At 39.7% G+C, this 23,154-nt stretch overlaps 1 protein-coding gene across 1 annotated transcript in view; it reads right to left on the bottom strand.

Moving 5' to 3' along the window:
• Positions 1-23,154, bottom strand: part of LOC136872180 (uncharacterized) — a 421,215-nt gene that overhangs the window by 22,244 nt on the left and 375,817 nt on the right. The window contains exons 4-5 of the mRNA XM_068227461.1: positions 13,006-13,101; positions 12,686-12,775 (exon numbers count right to left, since the gene is read on the bottom strand). Coding sequence (XP_068083562.1) covers positions 12,686-12,775; positions 13,006-13,101 — 186 coding nt within the window. The remainder of the gene's footprint in view (positions 1-12,685; positions 12,776-13,005; positions 13,102-23,154) is intronic.

Raw genomic sequence — 23,154 nt, 5'->3', positions numbered from 1 at the left:
ACTATGTGTACAATTTTTTTTTCCGGCGAAATGTTAGAGGTTAAAGGGACTTGTGGATTAATTTGTTTTAGGTTAAAAAAAATAAGAAAAAGAAACGGTACTTAATATGTAAGGGCTTTCTTATATGGTTGAGATCGCGAGATAATCTCTGTGAAACGGAGTCTAGTTGGTTTTAAATTGTGTTTATTTTAATTTTTCCTGTCTTTCTTTCATGGGGATTTTCTTCTTTTCTCTTCGGCATGGTTGTTTGTTTGACGTTCCCTAGGCGACCGTTGCCCATGGGAGCGATTGTTTTGGGATGTCTTTTAAAAACCATGTGCTTTTTTGAAGTGTTGACGTTCGGTTGATTTGGTGACGTACGTGTCATTATGTGAGACCTGTTGGCTTTATATTTTCTCTTTTAATGTTTTATGGTTTGAGTGTGGGATCTTTCCCTTGTGTTTTGTGCTACCCTATCTTTCATTCTACTTCGGGAACCTATGTGTGCTCTATCTGTTACTCGGGTGTGCTGCTTCTGCTTCGTGTGATTTTCTGTACTTACTATTTAATTTCTTGTTGTGCCTCTCGTGATCCAACTCGGCAGAGAATCTCGCGGTCTCATTTAAACGACTCTTTTCTTATGTACAGTTATTTCTTAAGAGAAAATTTTGTTTAAATGATTAATATCCAAGCAAATCTTTGTAAGTTTGTCTACTCGGACTCATCTGGGGAACTGTAAAATTTAATCCATGGATTTTAATTCAAAAAGGTATTTGTAAGTGATCAGGTTCAAATTAATCTTTAATTTATTTCTTGTACTAGAGGGCGTCCCTCGTTTAATAGGTTTTGTTGTTTTAATTTAGTTAATCAATTTTTACTGTTTTAATTTTCAAAGTCTATTTTTCTGACCAGTTTAGCACTGAGGTAATTAATTTTTGTGAATTCATGATGGTGCACCTTTTCTTTCAATGAAGTTCTTTTAAAAGTCATCTGTAAGTTTTGCTCTGAGTAATTACACTTTTTTCCCTTCAAATTGAATTTTGGGTTTTTCTTTCACGTTCTTTATCATTTACCACTGTGAAAACCGCTAGTAACGATCTGTGTTGCCTCTGTTAAATGGCCCAGTTGGTGTCTTTGACGGTAAGTATTTGGCTTCCACTTTAATGTTTTTCTTGATTTATCTATTTCTTTCCCTTGTTTACTTGTGCTAGTAATTGCCGGTACGACTGGCACAAAGGGGATAACTCTCCTGGCAGATAGGCTGAAAATTCTCAAAAAGATTGCAGAACAGAGGCTAGAAACTATCATAGAACCACGGTTGGAAGAGGAGCAGCATGGCTTCAGAAGTAACAGGTTAATTATAAATCTTATATTCAGCACCAGAATGCTGAGGCAAAAGATGGGAGAAAGGAGAGAACTTGATCATGGTATTCCTGGATATTAAGATGATGATGATGATGATGATGATTGTTGTTTAAGGGTCTAACAGCTAGGTCATCAGTGCCTACTGCTACAAGGTGCAACAAAATGAAAATGAAAACTTCACAATGCATTCACTGACTAGAATCTAAACTGAATGAATGATGAGAAAAAAGCAATAGTGAAGCAAAAACGATCGGTGGATCCAATTCACAATGTCTAAATTACTGGGATTATACTTATTAGCTAAAGGGGTCCAAAATCCAGGTCACTGGCCCCTCATGATGGTACAAATTACTGGTAAAGAAGAACCATGGTGTTCCTCCTATACTGGTAATAATCACAGGTAACGTAGACTGATGGTGTGTCTCGCAGGTGATATAGACCCATGGTATGTCAAACACAATGGCACCAATCACAGGTAACACAAACCCATGGTGTTTTGCATATAAGGGTACTACTCACAAGCAACGCAGATCCAGGGTGTTCTTCACATAGCGGGACTAATCATGGACGCTGGTATTCCCGTGGTGTTCCTCACTTAGTGGAATTAATCACAGGCCACATATACTCGTGCTGTTGCTCACATAGTGGTACTAATCACAGGCACTGTAGACCCAACGTGTATGACACATTATGGTAACGCCCACAGGTAATAAATCCCATGGTTTTCTTCACATAATGGAACTACTCTTAGGTAACGCAGACCCATGGTTTTCTTCACACAGTGGTACTAACCACAGGCGCCAGCCAAACCCGTGGTGTTTTTCACACAGTGTTATTAATCAAAGACAACACAGACCCATGGAGTTTCTCAGAAAGTGGTACGACTCACAGATAGCACAGACCCATTCTGAACACGGGGAAGTAACACATTTAAGCGCATCTTTATCGCACATGGACATAAGTCCGCGTAGCTGAATGCACCCCCCCCCCCCCCGCCTCGGTGGAATACACACGATAGTACTAACCACAGGCAATGCCCAGACCCATGGCGTTCCTTACATAAGGTGATGGAGATCCATGGTGTTCCTCACAAGGTGGTACTAATCATAAAAAAAGTTGACCATGGTGTTCCTCGCATAATGGTACTAATCACAAGTAGTCTCAGGGCTCTAAAATCATCATCCCTTGGTCGCCCCCTTTAGTTGCCTCTTATGACAGGCAGGAGATACCGCGGGTGTATTCTTCGTCTGCATTCCCCACCCACAGGAGGTTGTGTGTTTGGTCCACGAGTGCTATTTTATTTCGCTCAAGTCCGCTGGCAAGGTGGTTAGGACCCCCCATCTGCCACAAGGGACGCACCACATGGGAGTATCACCTCTCCCCCTACTACACCAGCATAATAGATTCGTGGCCTGGATACTGAAAAGGCATAGAACAGTATTACAAAAGAGAGAGTCTGGCGGTGCTTATGAAAGAGGAAGGTGCCTGAAGGATTAGTAAGGAAAATCCACATGTTATACAAGGACTGTACCAGCTGCGTGCAAGTTGGAAAGGGACACTCATCAAGTTTTACAAACAAGAGTAGCGTCCAGTAGGTCAGTGCACTGTCCCCACAGCTGTTCATCATTGTTATGAATGATATAATGAAAAGCATTAAGGAAACATCTTGAATTCAAAGCAGCTTTTGCTGATGATGTCATGATTTGAGGAGAAACAGAAGACGAGGTGCAGGCACGACTCAACACGTGGAAAGCCAAGTTTCAGGAGTTCAACCTCAAGATCAGCACAAGTGAGATGGTGGTGATGGCAGTGAACAGAGCTAGCTGAACAGCAAGCATCAAGCTAACGACCACCAGTTGGAGAGAGTGGAGACTTTCAACTACCTTGACATTATAAGTATAGTCTCCAGAAAGAACTTGCCACAAGAGAGATCACTAACAGGGTACAAAAAGAGTTCCATCTTCTACCAGCATGCGAGGGTCCTTCTTTGGGATGTTACGATTCCAAAGAAAGCAAAATTAGCTACTTCATACCAGTCTTGACCAATGGTATCAAAACATGAACCCTCGCAGAGAGAGTCTCAAAAAAGACTGCAGGCATCAGAGATGAAGTTTCTGAGCTGCATTATTAGAAGACTAGGATGGACAAGTTAAGAAATTAGGAGGTGAGGTGAGAAGATGGGATTAAGACATCTTTGCTAGACAGAAATGGTAAATCCAGATGATGGTAGTTTGAACATGGGATAAAAATGCAGCCTACGAGAACAGCCCGAGTGCACTTGGAATGAGACTAGAAGGAAATTGCCAAGCTGGAAGCTCTACAACCTGCTGGATGGATATGGTCAAGACTGAAATTGCAGTTAGAGGAAGGGCAAAGGATGATGTCATGAAGAACAGCATATTTATGAATAGATGGTAGTGGAACAGGCTTATCAAAGTATCCAGAAAACTGGAAATGGCAACAGATAATGATGATGACTTTTCAATAAATAATCTTCACTAATACAGGGGACATCCAATTAAAGCAGAACTGCAGATGAGGCGAGGCTTAGGTCTTGGACAGCAAGTTATTGCTTCCCACTGGCCGCGCACTACAAGAACAAGCTATAGTGACAGCCTGATAAATTCTAATGCCATTAAATGTACTCATCTATGAGTTTTAACTTCCATAACTTCATAACCCTTTGTACAGAACTGTAAAAAAATTCCTGTTTGCTGAGAAAGACGGTTAAGAGATTTCTTAGAACAATTTTCAGGTGTTGTCTAATGTCCTCAAGATTTTCTTCTAATATTTCCCGATTCACATCATCATCATCATCATCATCATCATCATCATCATCATCATCAATGTCCCACGCCAGTCGCCCGGGTGTGGTTTACAAGCCTCCTCCACTCCTTTCTGTCCTTCCACTTTTCCTGCTCCATTACTTCTGCCACATCCAATCCAGCTTCTCTAACGTCCTTCCAAATCTGATCCATCCACCTTCTTCTCGGTCTTCCAACTGGTCTCTTTCTTTTAACTTCTCTTTCCAATTCCCTTCTTGCTACCCGTTATTTTCCTATTCTTTTTACATGTCCGAACCATCCCAGTCTTGCTTTCTGTATGTTCTTTACTAACGGTTCTATATTTAACTCTTCTCTGATTTTAATATTTTGAATTCTATCTCTTCTTGTCTTTTTAACCGATGTTGTTAAAAGTTTCATTTCTGCTTCTTTGATCTTACTATCTTGTCTCTTATTAGTTACCAGCATTTCAAGTCCGTATGTTACAATTGGTATGAAATACTGTTTATACAATGTTAATTTCGTTCTCTTGGGTACTTTGTCATTCCATAAAAGCTCTTTGACTTGATGATAAAATATTGTACCTTTACTTAGTCTGTTATTAATTTCAGGGTTGATTTCATTACTTCCATTAATAATGATACCCAGATATGTAAACTGTTCTACATTCTCTAACCGTTCTCCGTCTGTGTTCACTTGGCTTCTCTTTTTCTCTTTTCTACAGTGCATGACTACAGTTTTCTTTTTACTAATTGCCATTCCAAACTCCTTCAGATTTTCATTCCAAATGTCCAGTCTCCTTCGTACTTCCTTTTCTCCCTTTCCCCAAATCACCACATCATCTGCAAATACCAAAGCATTCACTTCATCACTACTGATACTCTGTTTTACACATTTTATGATTTCATCCATCAATATAATAAACAATAATGGTGATTCACAAAATGTATTAACCCATTAGTGCATATGATCCGAAAAATCGGATCTTGGTATTTCAGGCTTTAAATTTCATAATTGTGTGATTTTCTTTTCTTTCCACTTTCATATCTGTTCATTAATTCCTTCTGAACAAGTCAGTACCATTAGTTAGTGCGTGCAGTTGGCCAGACTGATGCAGTATTCATTAGAAGACAACATGGCGTCTCGGAGGAGCACTGTTCACAGCATGTGGTAAGTATTTTGCAAAAATATCACTTATTTATAACATATCTGGTCTCTTATTTGTTGTAGAAGTATTGTTGAGAATCCATGCTTTTGTTTGATATGTATTTTAGACAAGTATGTTCATATGTTTTGGAAATAACGTGATTTATTTTCATGGATCCGAAAAATCGGATCACATGCAAAGCAGTCTTACATTGTTCTCCTTATACAATACCAACTAAATGTTGTAATTGTTGTAGGATGTTTCTGATCTCAACATAATGAGTACAATATTTGTTTCTCATTTTGTTTCAGCCTCCCTGTGGCCAAGATAATCGAAATGCTTGAGGAAGAGGACGAGGAAGACAGTGATGACACTGAGAATGTAATATACGCTGCAGTTCCAGCTGAGGGTAGGGAGACAGACATTGACAGTGATAAAACAGATGACGAACATGAAGGTAACCTTAACCACCTTGGTTGGAGGATGATGATTAGCTCGTGTGAAATACAGACTAATGACACAGCCTTTGAAGAAACCGAAAATTCTCTCGGACTTATACCAGAACCTATCGCGTCCGGTTCAAAAGTTGTTCAGGTATCTGAAATAGATGAAAATGGTGGACTCCCGCGAAAGAAGAAACGTGTTCCGGTGAGGGAAAAACAAAATTTTACGTGGAGGAAATCAGATCCTCATCCTGTCTTGAAAACTCAGTGTGAACCAATACCTGTGTCTGAGACTGCAGAAACATGCCAAACACCATTGCAGTTTTTTCAGTTGTTTTTTTCAAAGAATTTGGTACAGAAAATTGTAGAGGAAAGCAATAAATATGCAGCTCAGAAAAATTTTATTCTCGGCCTAACAGAGTCGGAATTTTGGGTACTGATAGGAGGCCTGCTTTTATCTGGGTATGCTAAATATCCCAACAGAAGGATGTACTGGTCAGCAGATGAAGATGTTCCCAAGCTTTTAGCCAACAGCATCCGCTGTAATAGATTTGAAAGTATTTTGCACTACCTGCATTTCAATGATAATGACAACATTGACCCGAGCGATCGTCTGTACAAGTTGAGACCTATCATCGATATACTGAACGAAAATTTCAGGAGCCATGGTGGACTTGAAGAGCACTTGTCTATAGACGAAAGTATGATTCCATACTATGGAAAACATTACGCTAAGCAATATATAAGAGGTAAACCAATAAGATTTGGATTCAAGAACTGGGCACTTTGTTCTTCATCTGGTTATATGGTGTCCTTCAAAATTTATACAGGGAAGGAAGAAAATGATGAGAAGCAGTTTGGCTTAGGTGGTGATACAGTTATCTCACTAATAAAATCTGCAGAGGTACCCCCACACAAAGGGTTCAAGCTATACTTTGATAACTATTTCACGTCAATAAAATTGCTCAAACACCTGTCTGATGAAGGTTACTGTGCAATGGGAACTATTCGAGAAGGCCGTACTGAGAAATGCCCTCTCATCAGCACAGCAGAAATGAAGAAACTGCCGCGTGGATCCAGCGATTTCCGCTCTTCGGGTGAAATACTTGCCGTCAGGTGGAAGGATAACAATGTTGTTACCATAGCAACAAACCACGGTGAAAATAGAGAAGGAACCTGCTCTAGATGGTCCAAGGAAAAGAAAGGAAAGGTGACAATCAAGCAGCCTACACTTTTTGGCTCCTATAATAAAGGAATGGGGGGTGTAGATCTAATGGATCAGTTAGTGGCGACATACAGAACCAGAATACGTCAAAAAAAGTGGTACTGGCCCATCTTTGTTTACTTACTGGATGTTTGTATTGTCAATGCATGGCTGATAATGCGTAAAGTCTTGCCGGATGATGATAAATCGCAAAGTCTCCTGAAGTATCGAAGGGATGTATGCGTTAGTTTGCTGAAGACGCATGGAACTGTTTCTAGAAGGGGAAAACAACCGTGTGATCCCAACATAGATAGTCGCTTCGACGGAAGGAACCACTGGATTATTCCCGTGAGCACGGAAAAGAAATGTCGCCAGTGTTCAGGTAAAGCAAAATTCATGTGCGACAAATGTGATGTAGGCCTGCACCCGAAATGTTTCAAGGCCTACCATTCATACTAGGAAAACAGTGGTGGTATTATGACTTAGGCAGTTTCTTTGAAGAACTCTACAAAAGTGTGATAGAAGTACAGAATTTTGAGCAAAAAAATATTGTTTGTATCAACATTTGAGCATGTTTTTTGTATGTGAGTGTATATGTAACTGATATTCTGACAAAATCAACAATAAAGAAACTATCGTTGTGTTGTACTGGTCTTCTATTATTGAGTCTTCTCTTCCTCTCCCTCTTCCACAGTGTATTTTATCCTTGCATGTGATCCGATTTTTCGGATCGCACCTCCCTACCAAAGTACGCAATATCCCGTGTTCTATGCATAATATATATTTAATGTACTTACATATGGTTAGGAAAACACAAAAAAATTAACTAAAATGCAACCAGGAAACTTCATGCACTAATGGGTTAACTAATCTATGAACACCCCATGACTTGAAACTCGAGCACGTGGGAATTTCTCTTGAAATAATATTTTAACAGCCCAAACGGATTTTGTACGGACATACAAATCATAAATAAACACTTGATGTGGAAGAGAATTATTATTATTATTATTATTATTATTATTATTATTATTATTATTATTATTATTATTATTATTATTATCAACATCATCATCATTATCACCTCACTTTGCACACAGGTGTTGCTCTCATTGAAACATAAGCAAACTGAATTGCGAGACAAAGCCAGAATCGATAGTCCCCGAAGGCTCCCCTCCCTCCTGCGCAGTGTTCATCTTAGTCATTCCCAGCTGCTGCTCCAGTTCTAAGATAACTGGATGACCCAGTATTATAGGGAGAGGCAGGTTTGATCCTGGTTCAGTCCAGTGGTATTTGAAGGTGCTCAAATACGTCAGCCTCATGTCAGTAGATTTACTGGCATGTAAAAGAACTCTTGCAGGTCTAATTTCTGGCACTTCGCCGTAGAAGTAGTTAATAGGACATAAAGCCCAATTATTATTATTATTACAATAAAGAAAGTTTCTGAACCTGTTTGTAAGTGAAGGCAAATTACAAGAACCACTCAACTTATTTCAGCAGGGGCGGCCGTACCTTATGTGCTGAAGTGCTGCAGCACATTGCCTATTGGGAAAATTAAATTAGTTTAAAAATATTATCTACAATCAAATACTGTACTGTACAGTGCATTGAAAAAGATGTCAGCCAAAGAATAGGACATTATTCAACTCCCCTCACAAGCAGGTAACTACTGGTGCACTCCACACCGGGTGCTGTGCGATCATAGCTCACAGAAACCAGGAACTCTGCTTTTTGCGCATGCGTGCCGAACTTTCCTGATACAAAGAGAATGTGTTCCGATCGGTTCCAACAGCCAAGACATCACTTCACAGCGATTCTTCGTTCGACCACAGACAGGCAGCACTTGCACTAGGCACACTTGCATTACGAACGATATGAGAATGTGGCAGCTGGCACCCTCTTGACTCAGCGGTAGTATTTAAGAGAGGATCGCTCAAAGCAAACAGGAAAACAAAATACTATAGAGCTGTTCGCGCCAGGTCTTTTAATACCAAAGAGGACAGAATACTACCAACTTGCCTATTCCATAGTCACATTTGTAAATCGATGAACTATAAAAATTGTACTTTTTATGTTGTCAAAATAAGGACACGATATTGTGATTTTGTTTAATTTATATGTTTAGTTTATAAATGACACTATAAAAACGTAACATATAATTTTGCATTACGACATTGCTGGTTTTATTTAAATGATGTTGGTAACATTGGGAAGTTCTGTTTTTGTGCGCTCACACCAAGTGTTTGAGATCGTGAATATTTTGCCATTGCATGTGTTATTGTGTGTTTAATTATATAGTTTTATAGTTTTTTGTGAGGAATGTGTATATGTGTTGGGGTTGTTTGCGTGTTTGTTCAGTGTGGAAAACTCAGCGGAGAGCCTCTTGAAAACCACATACCGGTATGTTTCTAAATATTTTTATTTTTTGGAGTGGGGATGGGTTACAGCACACAACTGATTTTCTGCATCAGCCGCCACTGGATTTCAGTACTTCTTTCACCATTAGAATGCTTATTTCTTACAGGCTACATATGCTAGCACTTCAGAGGAAGAAGCAGTTTTGAAGAAAATAGAGCAAGTCAGAAACATTTTGCATCTGAGAATATGATAGCCAAACTGTCGTATTAGAAAACTGGAGCCCACAAAGTCTACTAGGAATTCAGTGTTCTAGAAAAAACTTTTATGATCTTCAAAACTCTAGCAGCCTAGCAGTTTTCCAGAAAAAAATCTTTCTTTTTGACACATGCTTTATTCGATGTATGTATGTTTGGTTACCCCCTGTTTCTTGATAGGGGTCGGGGATGAGGTAGGATGAATTTATATGCCCTTCCCCATGCTAAGCTCAGTTGAGGAATGATGGTGAGTGAAACTGGATAAGGAGATGGAAGGTATCAGCTGTGGCTTATGAATAGGAAATGTGTCAGCATTTGCCTGGAAGTGAAAATGGGAAACTACAGAAAACGATTCTCAGGACAGCCAATGGTAGGGTTTGAATCATGCGTTTTTCGAATCCAGAATTTGATTCCACGACTGCAGCACACTACCACGTGCAGCCACTCTGCTCGGTTGCATGCTTAATTTGCTTTATCAAAATAATAATAATCAGAAATAAATAAAAAATTAGAAATAAATAATAACCAAAATTAGAAGAAAATAGTTAGGCGTATAAAAAACATGAAGAATAGAATTAAATTTTGTATAAAAAATAGTAATAAGAAAACTGTAGTCATGCACTGTGGAAAAGAGAAGCCAAGTGAACACAGACGAAGAACAGTTAGAGAATGTAGAACAGTTTACATATCTGGGTAGCATTATTAATGGAAGTAATGAAATCAACCCTGAAATTAATAACAGACTAAGTAAAAGTACAACATTTTATCATCAAGTCAAAGAGCTTTTATGGAATGACAAAGTACCCAAGAGAACGAAATTAACATTGTATAAACAGTATTTCATACCAATTGTAACATACGGACTTGAAATGCTGGTAACTAATAAGAGACAAGATAGTAAGATCAAAGAAGCAGAAATGAAATTTTTAACAACATCGGTTAAAAAGACAAGAAGAGATAGAATCCAAAATATTAGTATCAGAGAAGAGCTAAATATAGAACCATTAGTACAGAACATACAGAAAGCAAGAATGAGATGGTTTGGACATGTAAAAAGAATGGGAAAGGAATGGGTAGTAAGAAGGGAATTGGAAAAAGAAGTTGAGGGAAAGAGACCAGTTGGAAGACCAAGAAGAAGGTGGATGGATCAGATCTGGAAGGACATTAGAGAAGCTGGATTGGATGTGGTAGAAGTGATGGAGCAGGAAAAGTGGAAGGACAGAAAGGAGTGGAAGCGGCTTGTTAATCACACCCAGCAACTGGAGTGCGACATTGATGATGATGATGATGATAAAAAAGTCCATATGGATTTTCTTTGTAACACAGTTTGCCATGTAATTATGCTTTGAGGTATTAAAGGAGGATTTGGAGCATACTGCCCAGAGAGTTTGCATGTCGAGTGTGGTAAAGCTGGATGGATCGTTATTGGTATCCATTAGTAATGCAAGCCCCAACCACTGTAACGCTTTTTTTACTCTGTAAGAAAAACTTTATTGCCATTTACAGAAAATGTGGAGCAAACCAAAGAAAATGTACATAAAAGTGAATAGAAGTACCTAATGTTCCCACGTTACAGGAATTTACACACAAACTAAAGCAAGACAGAGGAGAGAAATGACACATGACAAAGATGTTGATCAGAGGCAAGTTTATTTTTGGACTGTTCATTATTTTTACCAACAGTGTTCAAAACTGATATCTTCTTACTTCAGCATGGTTGAAGCGTCGGGTACTGTTAGTCCATCAATGTATAAAATGAACAATAACAGTGATTCCTTATAACCTTATCTCACCATTGAAGCTATTTTTAACCAAGAGTTCCTTTCCCACTGCAGCGTGGTGATGATGATGATGATGATTGTTGTTTAAAGGCTCCTAACAGCTAATTCATCCAACCCTAATGGTACAAGGTGCAACAAAATGACACGATAATTTAAAAAATGTATCCACTGACTACAATCTCAAATTAATGATGATGAAAAAACGACCATGAATCCAAAACAATCAGCAGATCCAATTCATAATGCCTTCTTTTCTGAGATGATGTTTGTTGTCCAAAGGGGTCCAAAATCCAGGTCATCGACCCCCATAATAGTACTAATCACTGGTAAAGCAGAACCATGGAGTTCATCATGTAGTGGTACTAATCACAGATAACGTAGTACCATGGTGTTCCTCACATGGTGGTACTAATCACAATTAATGTAGACCCATGGTAAGTCACACATAATGGCACCACTAACAGGTATTATAAACTCATGGTGTTTCTAACATAAGGGTACTACTCACAAGCAACGCAGACCCATGGTGTTCTTCACATCACGATCGCTGGCTATATCTGTGGTGTTCCTCACATAATTGGTACTACTCTCAGGCACCACAGATCCAGGGTGTTCCTCACATAGTGGTACTAATCACGGGCATTGCTCAGACCCGTGGTGTTCCACACATAGTGGTACTAATCACAGGCAAAGTAGACCCATGGTGTTCCTCATATAGTGTTACTACTCATAGGCAATGGAGACCCTTTCTGAACATGGTGGAACCGACACATTTGAGCACAGCGCACAGCATCTTTTCCCACTAAGACATTCTATGCAGCCAAGTGGCCACTCCCCCGCCTCGGTGGTATTCACACAATGGTACTAATTACAGGCAACGCGCAGACCCATGGTGTTTGTCACAAGGTGGTACTACTCACAAGTAAAATCGACCCATGGTGTTCCTCATGTAATGATACTAATCACAAGTAGTCTCATGGTTCTAAAAGTTAGAAATTTCATTCTGATTGATCCGTGTTGAACTGAGATTACATATGGTTTAACATATTGTATTGAATAGGCGGATAATTTTAACTGAATAAATCATATGTGTCATGGTTCTAAGTCCACCATCCCTTGGTTGCCCTTTTTAGTCACCTCTTATGACAGTCAGGGGATACAGTGGGTGTATTCTTTGTCAGCATCCCCCACCCACAGGGGGTCCACTGCAATGTAATGTACAAAAGAAACACCTTTGACTGCCTGTAAATTATTCCTTGAAACAATAAGGACAGTGAACAGGGAAACTCTTTATTTAGACCATAATATTTGTAATGATATTATCATTACAAATAAAGTATACTCTATATAAATATAATTAAAGCAACTAACCTTCTATTTCATCTCCAGTAAAGGGAACTAATAACTTCTGAGAAAACTCCTCTGCATTGAAAGTGAAGTTAGGAACTGGTAACTGATGGTCTGCAAAAGATGAACACTAAGTGTAATACTTTATTTATCAGTTGTGCCATATATGATTCCCATTTCTATTAAAATCTACTTTGTGAACTTCTATGTTATTTATTTTGTAGTAATATCTTGATAGAAAACTGATAATGAATTTTCTATTGTAAACCTTGCTCAATATAACAAAAATGAAATTAAATTAAAAATCACAATTGTCACACTCACAGCTTCTGCTTCTGACTTACCTGATTTGCTGTCATCTGGAGCTTTGTACGAGTACGTTATTACACCAGTAATCGTAACTTCTGGATTTTTCAGGAAAGCAGGTTGCTTTAATATTCCTAAACAAAAACCATCAATATTTAGATAAAGATTTCCTAAAATATCAGATTAATTATTGGGAAATCATCTCATGAATATCCAGAACTAAATTATGAGCACCATCAATTTCAAAGACAAGGATATCAAACTACAGTACAAGAACACAGTCATAATATATTTTAACAAAATGCTATTTGAAGAATAGTATAAGTTTGATTAAGTCTCAGTTAAAAAGTAATGTTGAATGAATGAATGAATGAATGAATGAATGAATGAATGAATGAATGAATGAATGAATGAATCAATCAATCAATCAATCAATCAAATTTTTCTACACATTTGGTGAAATTAAAGAATGAGAGCTTAGAAAATATACCAAGAAATACAGTAGAAAGTATAAAAGATGTTTAGGGACACTAATGTCAGAAATCAGTTTTTCAGAGAATTTCTTGTCTCTAAACATCTGCTTTGCTGATGATGTGGTTGTGTTTCAGTAGCCTTACTGATCTTCAAATTACTATTAACATGTAAGGATCAATGCAGCGTATGGTCTGTTCATGAATAATGGCAAGACTAAGCTGTTTATATTTTCGAAAACACATAAGCATCAACAGCACTATTGTTCAGCAAGTGAATGAGCATTGCGATCCAAAGAATGAAATCTTATCCAGGATCGGGCAAGCTAAAAATTTGTTCACCAGTATGAGGGGACCCATTCATCAGTAGAGATCTCGACCTTCAGCCCCGAGTTCGGTTGTTGCGATGCTATGTTTTCCCTCAGTAGCGTAGCCAGGATCGACCGATTGAGGATGGGGGGGGGGTATAGTTACAAAATGATTATAGAACGTAATGAAGGTGCGTGTGCGTTGCATGCAGCATGGGTGTCATTATAAGGGCACTAACACAAGTGAGTTATGTTGATATTCAGATTGCAGTACCGGTGCACTTGAAATTTTACATTAAAATACAGAACAAGAACTATATGTTCAAGGTCAACAGTTCAGATTACAATCTAAAATCCAACTTTCGAGGCTTCTTCGAAAATAGACTCAAGAGATCTGTTAGTTATAAAAATGTGTCTGTGAATGTTCAAAAGGGCCAGTCAATTGAGTCGAATTGTACTTGTTTATTGTCAGTTACTGTTTATTTTCCTTTGTAAAAACTCCATGTGGGAGGGGGGATTCTAACCCCCCAGTAAGCCCCCTTCCCCCTTGGCTACGCTCCTGTTTTCCCTGTCCTTCTGTATGGTTTCAGGTTGGACCCTCAGCCTTTTATTGGAGAGGCGCATGGAAGCTTCCGAAATGTACAGAAAAATGCTAGTTGCTTTACGTCGCACCGACACAGATAGGTCTTATGGCGACGATGGGACAGGAAAGGGCTAGGAGTGGGGAGGAAGCGGCCGTGGCCTTAATTAAGGTACAGCCCCAGCTACAGAAAAATACTTCGAATATCCTAGGTAGAAAGACAGACCAATGAGCAAGTCCTCAACTTCCTAAATCAGAAAAAAGAGCTTCTGAAAACCCTCAAGCTCAGGCGCATTGCGCACATCATGAAATGAAAAAAAAATTTAAAAAAATGAAATGGCGTATGGCTTTCAGTGCCGGGAGTGTCCGAGGACAAGTTCGGTCAGCCAGATGCAGGTCTCCCCACCGGGCGAGGTGGCCGTGCGCGTAGAGGCGCGCGGCTGTGAACTTGCATCCGGGAGATAGTAGGTTCGAATCCCACTATCGGCAGCCCTGAAAATGGTTTTCCGTGGTTTCCCATTTTCACACCAGGCAAATGCTGGGGCTGTACCTTAATTAAGGCCACGGCCGCTTCCTTCCAACTCCTAGGCCTTTCCTATCCCATCGTCGCCATAAGACCTATCTGTGTCGGTGCGACGTAAAGCCCCTAGCAAAAAAAAAAAAAAAAAGATGCAGGTCTTTTGATTTGGCTCCCGTAGGCGACCTGCGCGTCGTGATGAGGATGAAATGATGATGAAGACGGCACATACACCCAGCCCCCGTGCCAGCAAAATTAACCAATTAAGGTTGAAATTCCCGAACCTGCCGGGAATCGAACCCGGGACCCCTGTAACCAAAGGCCAACACGCTAACCATTTAGCCACGGAGCCGGACACATCATGAGAGGTGAACGACATGAACTTCTCCAACTCATCACTGAGGGGGAAACTGAAGCACAACGATCTGTGGGGAGTCGGAGAAATTCCTGGTTTAAAGATTTGCAGCTGTGAGCTTGCATCCGGGAGATAGTAGGTTCGAATCCCACTATCGGCAGCTCTGAAGATGATTTTCCGTGGTTTCCCATTTTCACACCAGGCAAATGCTGGGGCTGTACCTTAATTAAGGCCACGGCCGCTTCCTTCCAACTCCAGGCCTTTCCTATCCCATCGTCGCCATAAGATCTATCTGTGTCGGTGCGACGTAAAGCCCCTAGCAAAAAAAATAAAATAAAATACAGACTTGCACGGCTGGTACGGATGAACTTATACTGAAATCTTTTGAGCCGTTATTTCGCGAGTAATCATAACCGATTGGATCGCCAAACTTCGTAGTTGAGACGGCGTCCTAAGAACAAGAGGTATTACAATTGAGGGCTACATGTTAATGTACGGTTTTTTCTGGAGGAAGTACTTGGTCAAAAGCAACACATGGACAGCGTTACCAACAACTGTACAACGCATGAATGTACCCTGCCGTTGACAGCTATCATACATGACACATCACATCACAGGGTGTTGTTCTTCCTGGTTTTTTCCAACTGCTTGGGTTCGGCACTACATGTGATTTGAGCCATGTTTTACGGCTGGATGCTAGGTTAGTAGCGCCATCAATTGTATAATAATAATAATAATAATAATAATAATAATAATAATAATAATAATAATAATAATAATAATAATAATAATAATAATAATAATAATAGTGACTGGTCCTCTTTCTTCGTCGCCTCTTACGACAGGCAGGGAATACCGTGGATGTACAGTATTCTACCGCCTCTATCCACAAGGGAACGTAAGGATGGTAAAGGACTAGGATAGTGAAGGTAGCGGCCGTGACCTTAATTAAGGTACAACCTCAGTTTTTGCCTTGTGTGAAAATGGGAAACAACAGAAAACGATCTTCAGGGTTGCCGACGGCGGGATTCGAGCCCATTATTTTCCAAATGAAAGCTCACAGCTACGTCACTTGAACCGCACAGCCAACTCGCTCGGTCTAAATGCCTGTATGTGCCACGGGTTTCATTGCTACAGAGCTACATGTTCAGTACCGTACTTCTAAAACTATTGGAAGGTCAATCATCAGAATAGTCGTTCTTACAATATTCTTATCTTGATTGTTAGGCCTACTCCATGTACAAGGGCTACGAGCATTGTGGTTAATAGCTTCGTGTACCTAATGCGTATGACGTTTATTTGAAAACTGAGCGGCGAAATTTCAGGCACCACCAGATCAGATTCTAAACTTCTTGAGTGTGTAAGCAGGAAACGTAACCCTACGCTGCAGTTCTGTATGAAGGTTTGCATAAACGAGAGGAGTTCCAAGATTGTGTTTTAAATAATTGAAAATCTGGAAGTATCGGTAAGACTTTCTATAGAAATGTTCAGTCGGTGTAAGAACTTCAGAAGCTCGTTTAAGGAGATGGGAATACGTCTCATTACAGCCTGGATGTGACTTTTGTGTGCATTTAAGCAAGCAAACTTGAAGTTATATGACAATAATTTTAGGTCACAAGGTCACAAATCACAGGATCTCTAGGGCCTAGTCTCTCGTGACTTTCGAAAAATCTGATCTGCATTGATCGGGATTTGAACTACGAACACACAGGTTAGAAGCTAGCGAACAGGTGTCAGCTATCTCACCCGCTGATGTATATATTTCTTAGGACAAGGAATGGGAAAGAAGCACCCGTGGCTTGCCTTACTTTTTCTGTTTTTGTTGATTTGAATATATAACCGCAGTTAGTGATAAGAGGGACAGAAAATTAAATTTTGAATTATTTCACATCAATCATTATAAAATGCCTTAATATGAAAACACAGATAGTTCTTCTTTTTGTATATACTAGATGTTTTACTCAATATTTTTTCTCATAGGAAAAAATAAGCAATTTTTACTATGATTTAGGTTTTTAAAAGTATTATTATTTATTATAAACCAGAGAACACATTTGAGTTCAATGAAGTTGTAGGAGCCCTAGTCTAGAGAACAGTAAATCATAATCAAGACTGCGCGGACTAATATGTGCAGCTGTGTGATAAGAGTCGAAGTACCACTTGCCAAGAGAGATGATCACTTGGCCCTGATTGCTCCATTGTCATACAGCAACAGCTGCGTGCACTTTACATTCGTATTTGCAAAGAAGCAAATAAGATGGATTAGCAATGCAACATGCTGTCTCCGTGAGGTAACAGTGCAAAACGTCCACATAAAAAAACTATTACTACAAGATTACAGAGTGTACAGTAAAACTGAATTAACCACTAGCTATTTAAAACAGAAATATTGATCTTTTAACCATTAGATGGTTATACCTAGCGAGTCGAAAGATTCCACATCTAAACAAACGGGACGGCTTGTTTAGAAAGACAAGTATCGAATGACTGGGAACAAATAGAACTATCGACACTAACAACAGGGTGCGACTTGGTTGACATCAGCGAAAGAATTGGAGATGTTCATATAAAACAAGTGCAGAGGGCGAAGAAGAGCTTGTTAGCAACTGTCGCACTTTGAGAGGACTATCATGATCAGATTCACAAGTCAGTATGAGTGAATTGTGCCACCTACCGCACACGGTCCGCAATGAATTAGGAAAGTTTGACCCTTGGCAGTCAAGTAAAACTGACTAGTATGCAGTTCGTAAAAACGACTCACTAGAATTCAGCTTACCACTCAGAGCTTCTAAAATTTCATCCCTTCACAAATTTGTAAATGACTGTATATTCCCAAAATTTCATAATATACTGCATATAGAATGTAAATTATTATTTTATGTGTGTTTTTTAATGTGGTGTTGGCATTCCGGTCAGTGTCACCACCCTACATCAGTGTCAGCGAAACCAGAGTTGAGAACGGCATCAAGATGTCAGTGTTGTCATGTGCCCCTTGCTCCCCAAAATTTAAAGTTATTTTATTGAGCCTTGGCCCAATTTTAAGCGGGGAAGGATGTGACGTGTGCTGCAAGAGTTATATATTTGGCCTTCTTCAAGTCAATTCTTTATCATTTAAAAAATTATAAAATTTTATTGACGAAATTTGTGGTACACCCTGTACCACACGTGTCGACTTTTCTGGGACTTGCTCAAGATATATTCGAGATCTTTCCAAGACGACAAGCATCAGATAAAAAACTCCTGTACGGTCATTGGTTATTAATTTTGCTGTGGCATTTCCGGTTGCACCTTCCGGCACGAGTTACCTTCGGGAAGTGCGTCGCAGGGTGACTGGATTTCTGTCTTTGCCATCATGTAGAGCGGACGGGTTGTTCGGGAGCTCTGTGGTCCATGGGAGCTCTGGATTCTCTTGGGGTAAGCAAATCTTAAATTTACTAATATAACTTTATTTTATTTTATTTCACCTTATTTAAAATTTGCCACAGGGGTTTATCCGTCGATTTTTCCACCAATAATCAATTTTCATTTACGATGGTGTAAGGAAAGCTTACATCCGTCTTCATGTTGCCACGAGGCAGGCCTTTTATAACCTTTTTGTAGCAATACCAAATTAATTTTTCATTAAGCTTGGCCTCAGTAGTTCTGTTTCCTTTTATATTTTCTTTCGATCTGTATTTTTTTGGTGAAGGTCGTCGCTTCACATTGAAAGTATTTTACGTGAAATTTTGTACTCATGAGATTGTAAAACTGTAACTTAATTACTTCAGGGTTACATTTTCTATTTTTGTATTTAAGAGTTCATTATTTCTTTTTTCTACAACTTCAGTGTCTGTTCTTCTATTTTGTATTTTACGTTGATGCTAGTGTTCAGCATTTCCTTTCTAGATGTTTCTATAATAAGTATTTACGATAAGTAGACATTGACTAAATTATTCTTTGTTCGAAGTTTCGGCCAGAAAAGTCCCTCGATTCACGACCTCGTAGGGTTCCTTCCGCTTCCCACACCCTGCCGTTAGTTTCCGTGCATTTTGCTTTGTTTAATTTTGATTTTATGGTGTGATTTTAACGATTCTTAAATTGCATTTCATGTCGAAATGTTTGACGTTTCTAATTTGTATTTAATGTCTCAAGTTGTACCGCAACAATTTATAATTTATGAATATTCAACAGTGGAGCACATTCCTAATAATTGCTTATTTAATTATTAGTATTACCAATTTAGTATAAACATTTTTTTTTAATTTTTTTTTTTTTTTTAGAATTTGGCCAATTATAGACCGCCAAGAACCTACGCCTACGGTACAGTATATCTTCTTCTTTTCTTCCCAGAACTTCGTCACATGCTGACTGATCACCTGTCTCTGTTCCTCCGATAACACTCTCCAAGGATGACGTTTTAAAGGCAAAAAAATCCGCAGAAGTGATATGACACCGGATGACCACCCTGCTATTTATGATGTCATCTGTGATCTTCAGTCTTTGTAGCTCCCATCGTATCTCTTCCACCCAACCGGTGGTGAGTTTTAATATGGAGATATAATCAAAAATCTTCTTAGCCTGCCGTTGTTCATCCTGAGAAAATGATCATGAAATTGCAGTCTTCGTCTTTTAATAGTCTTTGTAATTCTCCCTGTATTGCGGTAGACTTCATTTCTTTTCTTCATCCAAATGTCTTTATTCTTTCGAGATTCCAAAATTTTCCTAATTATTTTCCTTTTTCATCCGCCTCTAATAATAATAATAATAATAATAATAATAATAATAATAATAATAATAATAATAATAATAATACTGTTATTTGCTTAACGTCCCACTAACTACTTTTAGGTTTTGGGGGACACCGAGGTGCCGGAATTAAGTCCCGCAGGAGTTCTTTTACGTGCCAGTAAATCTACCGACACGAGGCTGAAGTATCTGAGCAGCTTCAAATAACACCGGACTAGCCAGGATCGAACCTGCTAAGTTGGAGTCACAGGGCCAGCACCTCAACCGTCTGAGCCACTGAGCCCAGCTTGTCAGCCTCTGTGTTGTAATAGTTAGTGTGAATAGCTGCTACCCCCGGAGGTCCGGGTTCGATTGCCGGCTCTGCCACGAAATTTTAAAAGTGGTACGAGGACTGGAACGGGGTCCACCTAGCCTCGGCAGGTCAACTGAATAAAGAGGGGGTTCGATTCCCACTTCAGCCATCTTCAAAGTGGTTTTCCGTGTTTTCCCGCTTCTACTTCAGGCAAATGCCGGGATGGTATCTAACTTAAGGCCACGACCGCTTCCTTCCGTCTTCCTTGTCTATCACTTCCATTTTCCCATCCTCCCACAAGACCCCTGATCAGCATAGCAGGTGAGGCCGCCAGGGCGAGGTACTGGTCCTCCTTCCCAGTGGTATCCCCGACCCAAAGTCTCACACTCCAGGACAGTGCCCTTGAGGCGGTAGGGGTGGGATCCTTGGCTGAATCCGAGAGAAAATTCAACCCTGGAGGATAAACGGATTAAGAAAGACAGAAAGAAAGATAATAATAATAATCATAATAATAATAATAATAATAATAATAATAATAATAATAATAAACGTACGCCCTCAGCTACCGATTTTTAACTTAACGTCATCTAGGCTGGCAGCTCGTCAACATGTCTCTTGAACGACTTGGGACCGCGTACTTTTATTTTTTATTTTGTCGCGTGAACACCAAATGTGCCACTACAAGTCTTTTACACAGCGGCGTGATGTCTACGTTCCCGATGATGCCACCGGCGACATACAGAATAATAGAAATTATGTACATTGTAGTTTCTATCAACAATCTAAGCTAAAATATCAGCTTCGCGTGACACATGTCAGAAAAGAAATGATTGCCATCTAGAGCCGAAGAACTGAACTGATACATAGTACGTTCGAAAAACGTCTCCAATGTCTCCAATTTACGCCACATGTTGCCTGCAGATCTTCAACGGCAAACTCACTCAGGCTGAATGTCAGTGACCTTCAGTGCCATGGTGAGTATGTGTCCGGTTTGGCGTCGGGCATTATTTGCCGGTTGGGCACGAAGGCACGAGGAATTTTTCTTCCTTCCCCTACACTCTCCAAGTATGGATTCTAAATTTACTGATGAAGTATTCCCTATGATTTTGACTGTGTTATAGAGCCTTTCAAACCGTTCCTTAGGAAAACGTACATTTCTGAATTAAAATAATTGAAGACTATATCACATTAAGGTTTCGAAAGATTAAAATCACGGAATACAGATTCAATTACAAATTACAAACGCCTGAACCAAAGATGGTAGCAAGAACATGAATAGTTTCTATGTTCTACCCACTCGCCACGAAATTTTCAGTTAATTTTGTCCACATTTATTATTACTATTCTCATATTATTTTTCATGTAATTCTATACAGTGGATTCTGTATTTGAAAAAGAAAAGGTTTTTCCCAGCGGCGTATACTCAGGACTACCAAGGCTATTGGTGAAGCCCAAACCTCAAATGAGAACGATGGAAATCTAAAGCACATTATAATGTAAGCATCTGGCAGAATGTTCCATTTACAAAACTTCAAAGCAACGAGAAAAACGTCGCACGTATTTCTGAGAGCAAGGCATCGGAGGCCTCACCTCGCGCGGCATGCTGCTGAATGTCCGACAGGTGCGGGGATCGGGGGGATAAGTGTGCTAGGCTTCTCTCCGTCACATCGCCCCTGTTAACGAACAACCATGCGTTACTCATCGTCTATACTTCCTCAACTTAAATATATTGGTAACCAAGTGCCGGTATTTCACACTCGCTTACTTCTACATCCTTGTAGGAAGACATTGCAGGACTGCTGTTAGAGGAGTAATATAGTATTCTTTTGATTAGATCTGCTAAAATGAAGCGGAATATTTCAGGTTTAGTGCTCCCATTTGTTGGCTGGAATCGTACCCATGATCATAGATCGGACACCACCACTGATCTCCCCAAGGAAGCTAATAAACCAGTGAACGATGGGTACGTCCGTTGGTAATGTTGTCAAATGCAAGATGTTAATTTAATAATAATAATAATAATAATAATAATAATAATAATAATAATAATAATAATAATGCATGGCATCTGTATAGGCTTGGTGGTGACCTAATGAGTATGAAATGAATGGCGAAGACGTCATAAACATCCAGTCTCCAAGCCAGGGGAATTAAGAGTACGAGGGGGTTAATTCTGAGAATAGAACCGGGGCAATCCGACCAAAGGCAAGCATTCTATCCATTTAGCCACAAAGGCTTGCTTTAATTTGCTAAACCTCAGGCTACCATTTCCACTGATCAGGTGTTGAATATTGACAGTAACAGAGGCCAGGGCAGTAGCTTGTGAAACAGCCTTGACAACACAGCAGGTTACTCCGGTGTCTATTGTATTAGTATTTATTATTGAACATAACAGGCGTTCAGCCCAAATACATGTGCACAATGCAAACAACTTACAAAAAAAAAAAATCACGTGACTCCTTGGGCATGCCATGAGGTCCATCAGATACTCCGGAAACGTGACACTTTTTGGGAGGGTCACCACAGCAGTCATCCTTAGTCCCTACATGCCACGTCCATCGACCCCGCTGGATATTAAGAAAAAAATAAACTAACGACCTATACTACTGTTGTCCGGCCGTGTCATCACCACTGGTGAGAAAAAGGCCATCCTCTGAGTGATGACACGACCAGCCCCATCCAAGGGACCAAAAAGAAGACCCCAACAAACCCTACCAGATGACATTGCAGCTTGCTCACCATTCCTTTTGCGGCCGGCCACGTGAGGCTGAAACCGCTCTCCTCCTGTACCTCACCTCTCTCAATCCTCGTTCTGCATATATCTCTCTTTTACATATTTGGGGTAGGCCCGTCCTATCCCGTCATCTTACGGATATGTCCTGCTCTCCCTTATCCATCACTCCTTACTATCTCTTACTATACATAAATAGTGAGAAAACT

This window comes from Anabrus simplex, chromosome 4, assembly GCF_040414725.1.
Source record: "Anabrus simplex isolate iqAnaSimp1 chromosome 4, ASM4041472v1, whole genome shotgun sequence".
Taxonomy (NCBI): domain Eukaryota; kingdom Metazoa; phylum Arthropoda; class Insecta; order Orthoptera; family Tettigoniidae; genus Anabrus; species Anabrus simplex.
Note: the sequence above shows the minus strand (reverse complement) of the source record. Positions and strands in the feature narration are given on the sequence as shown.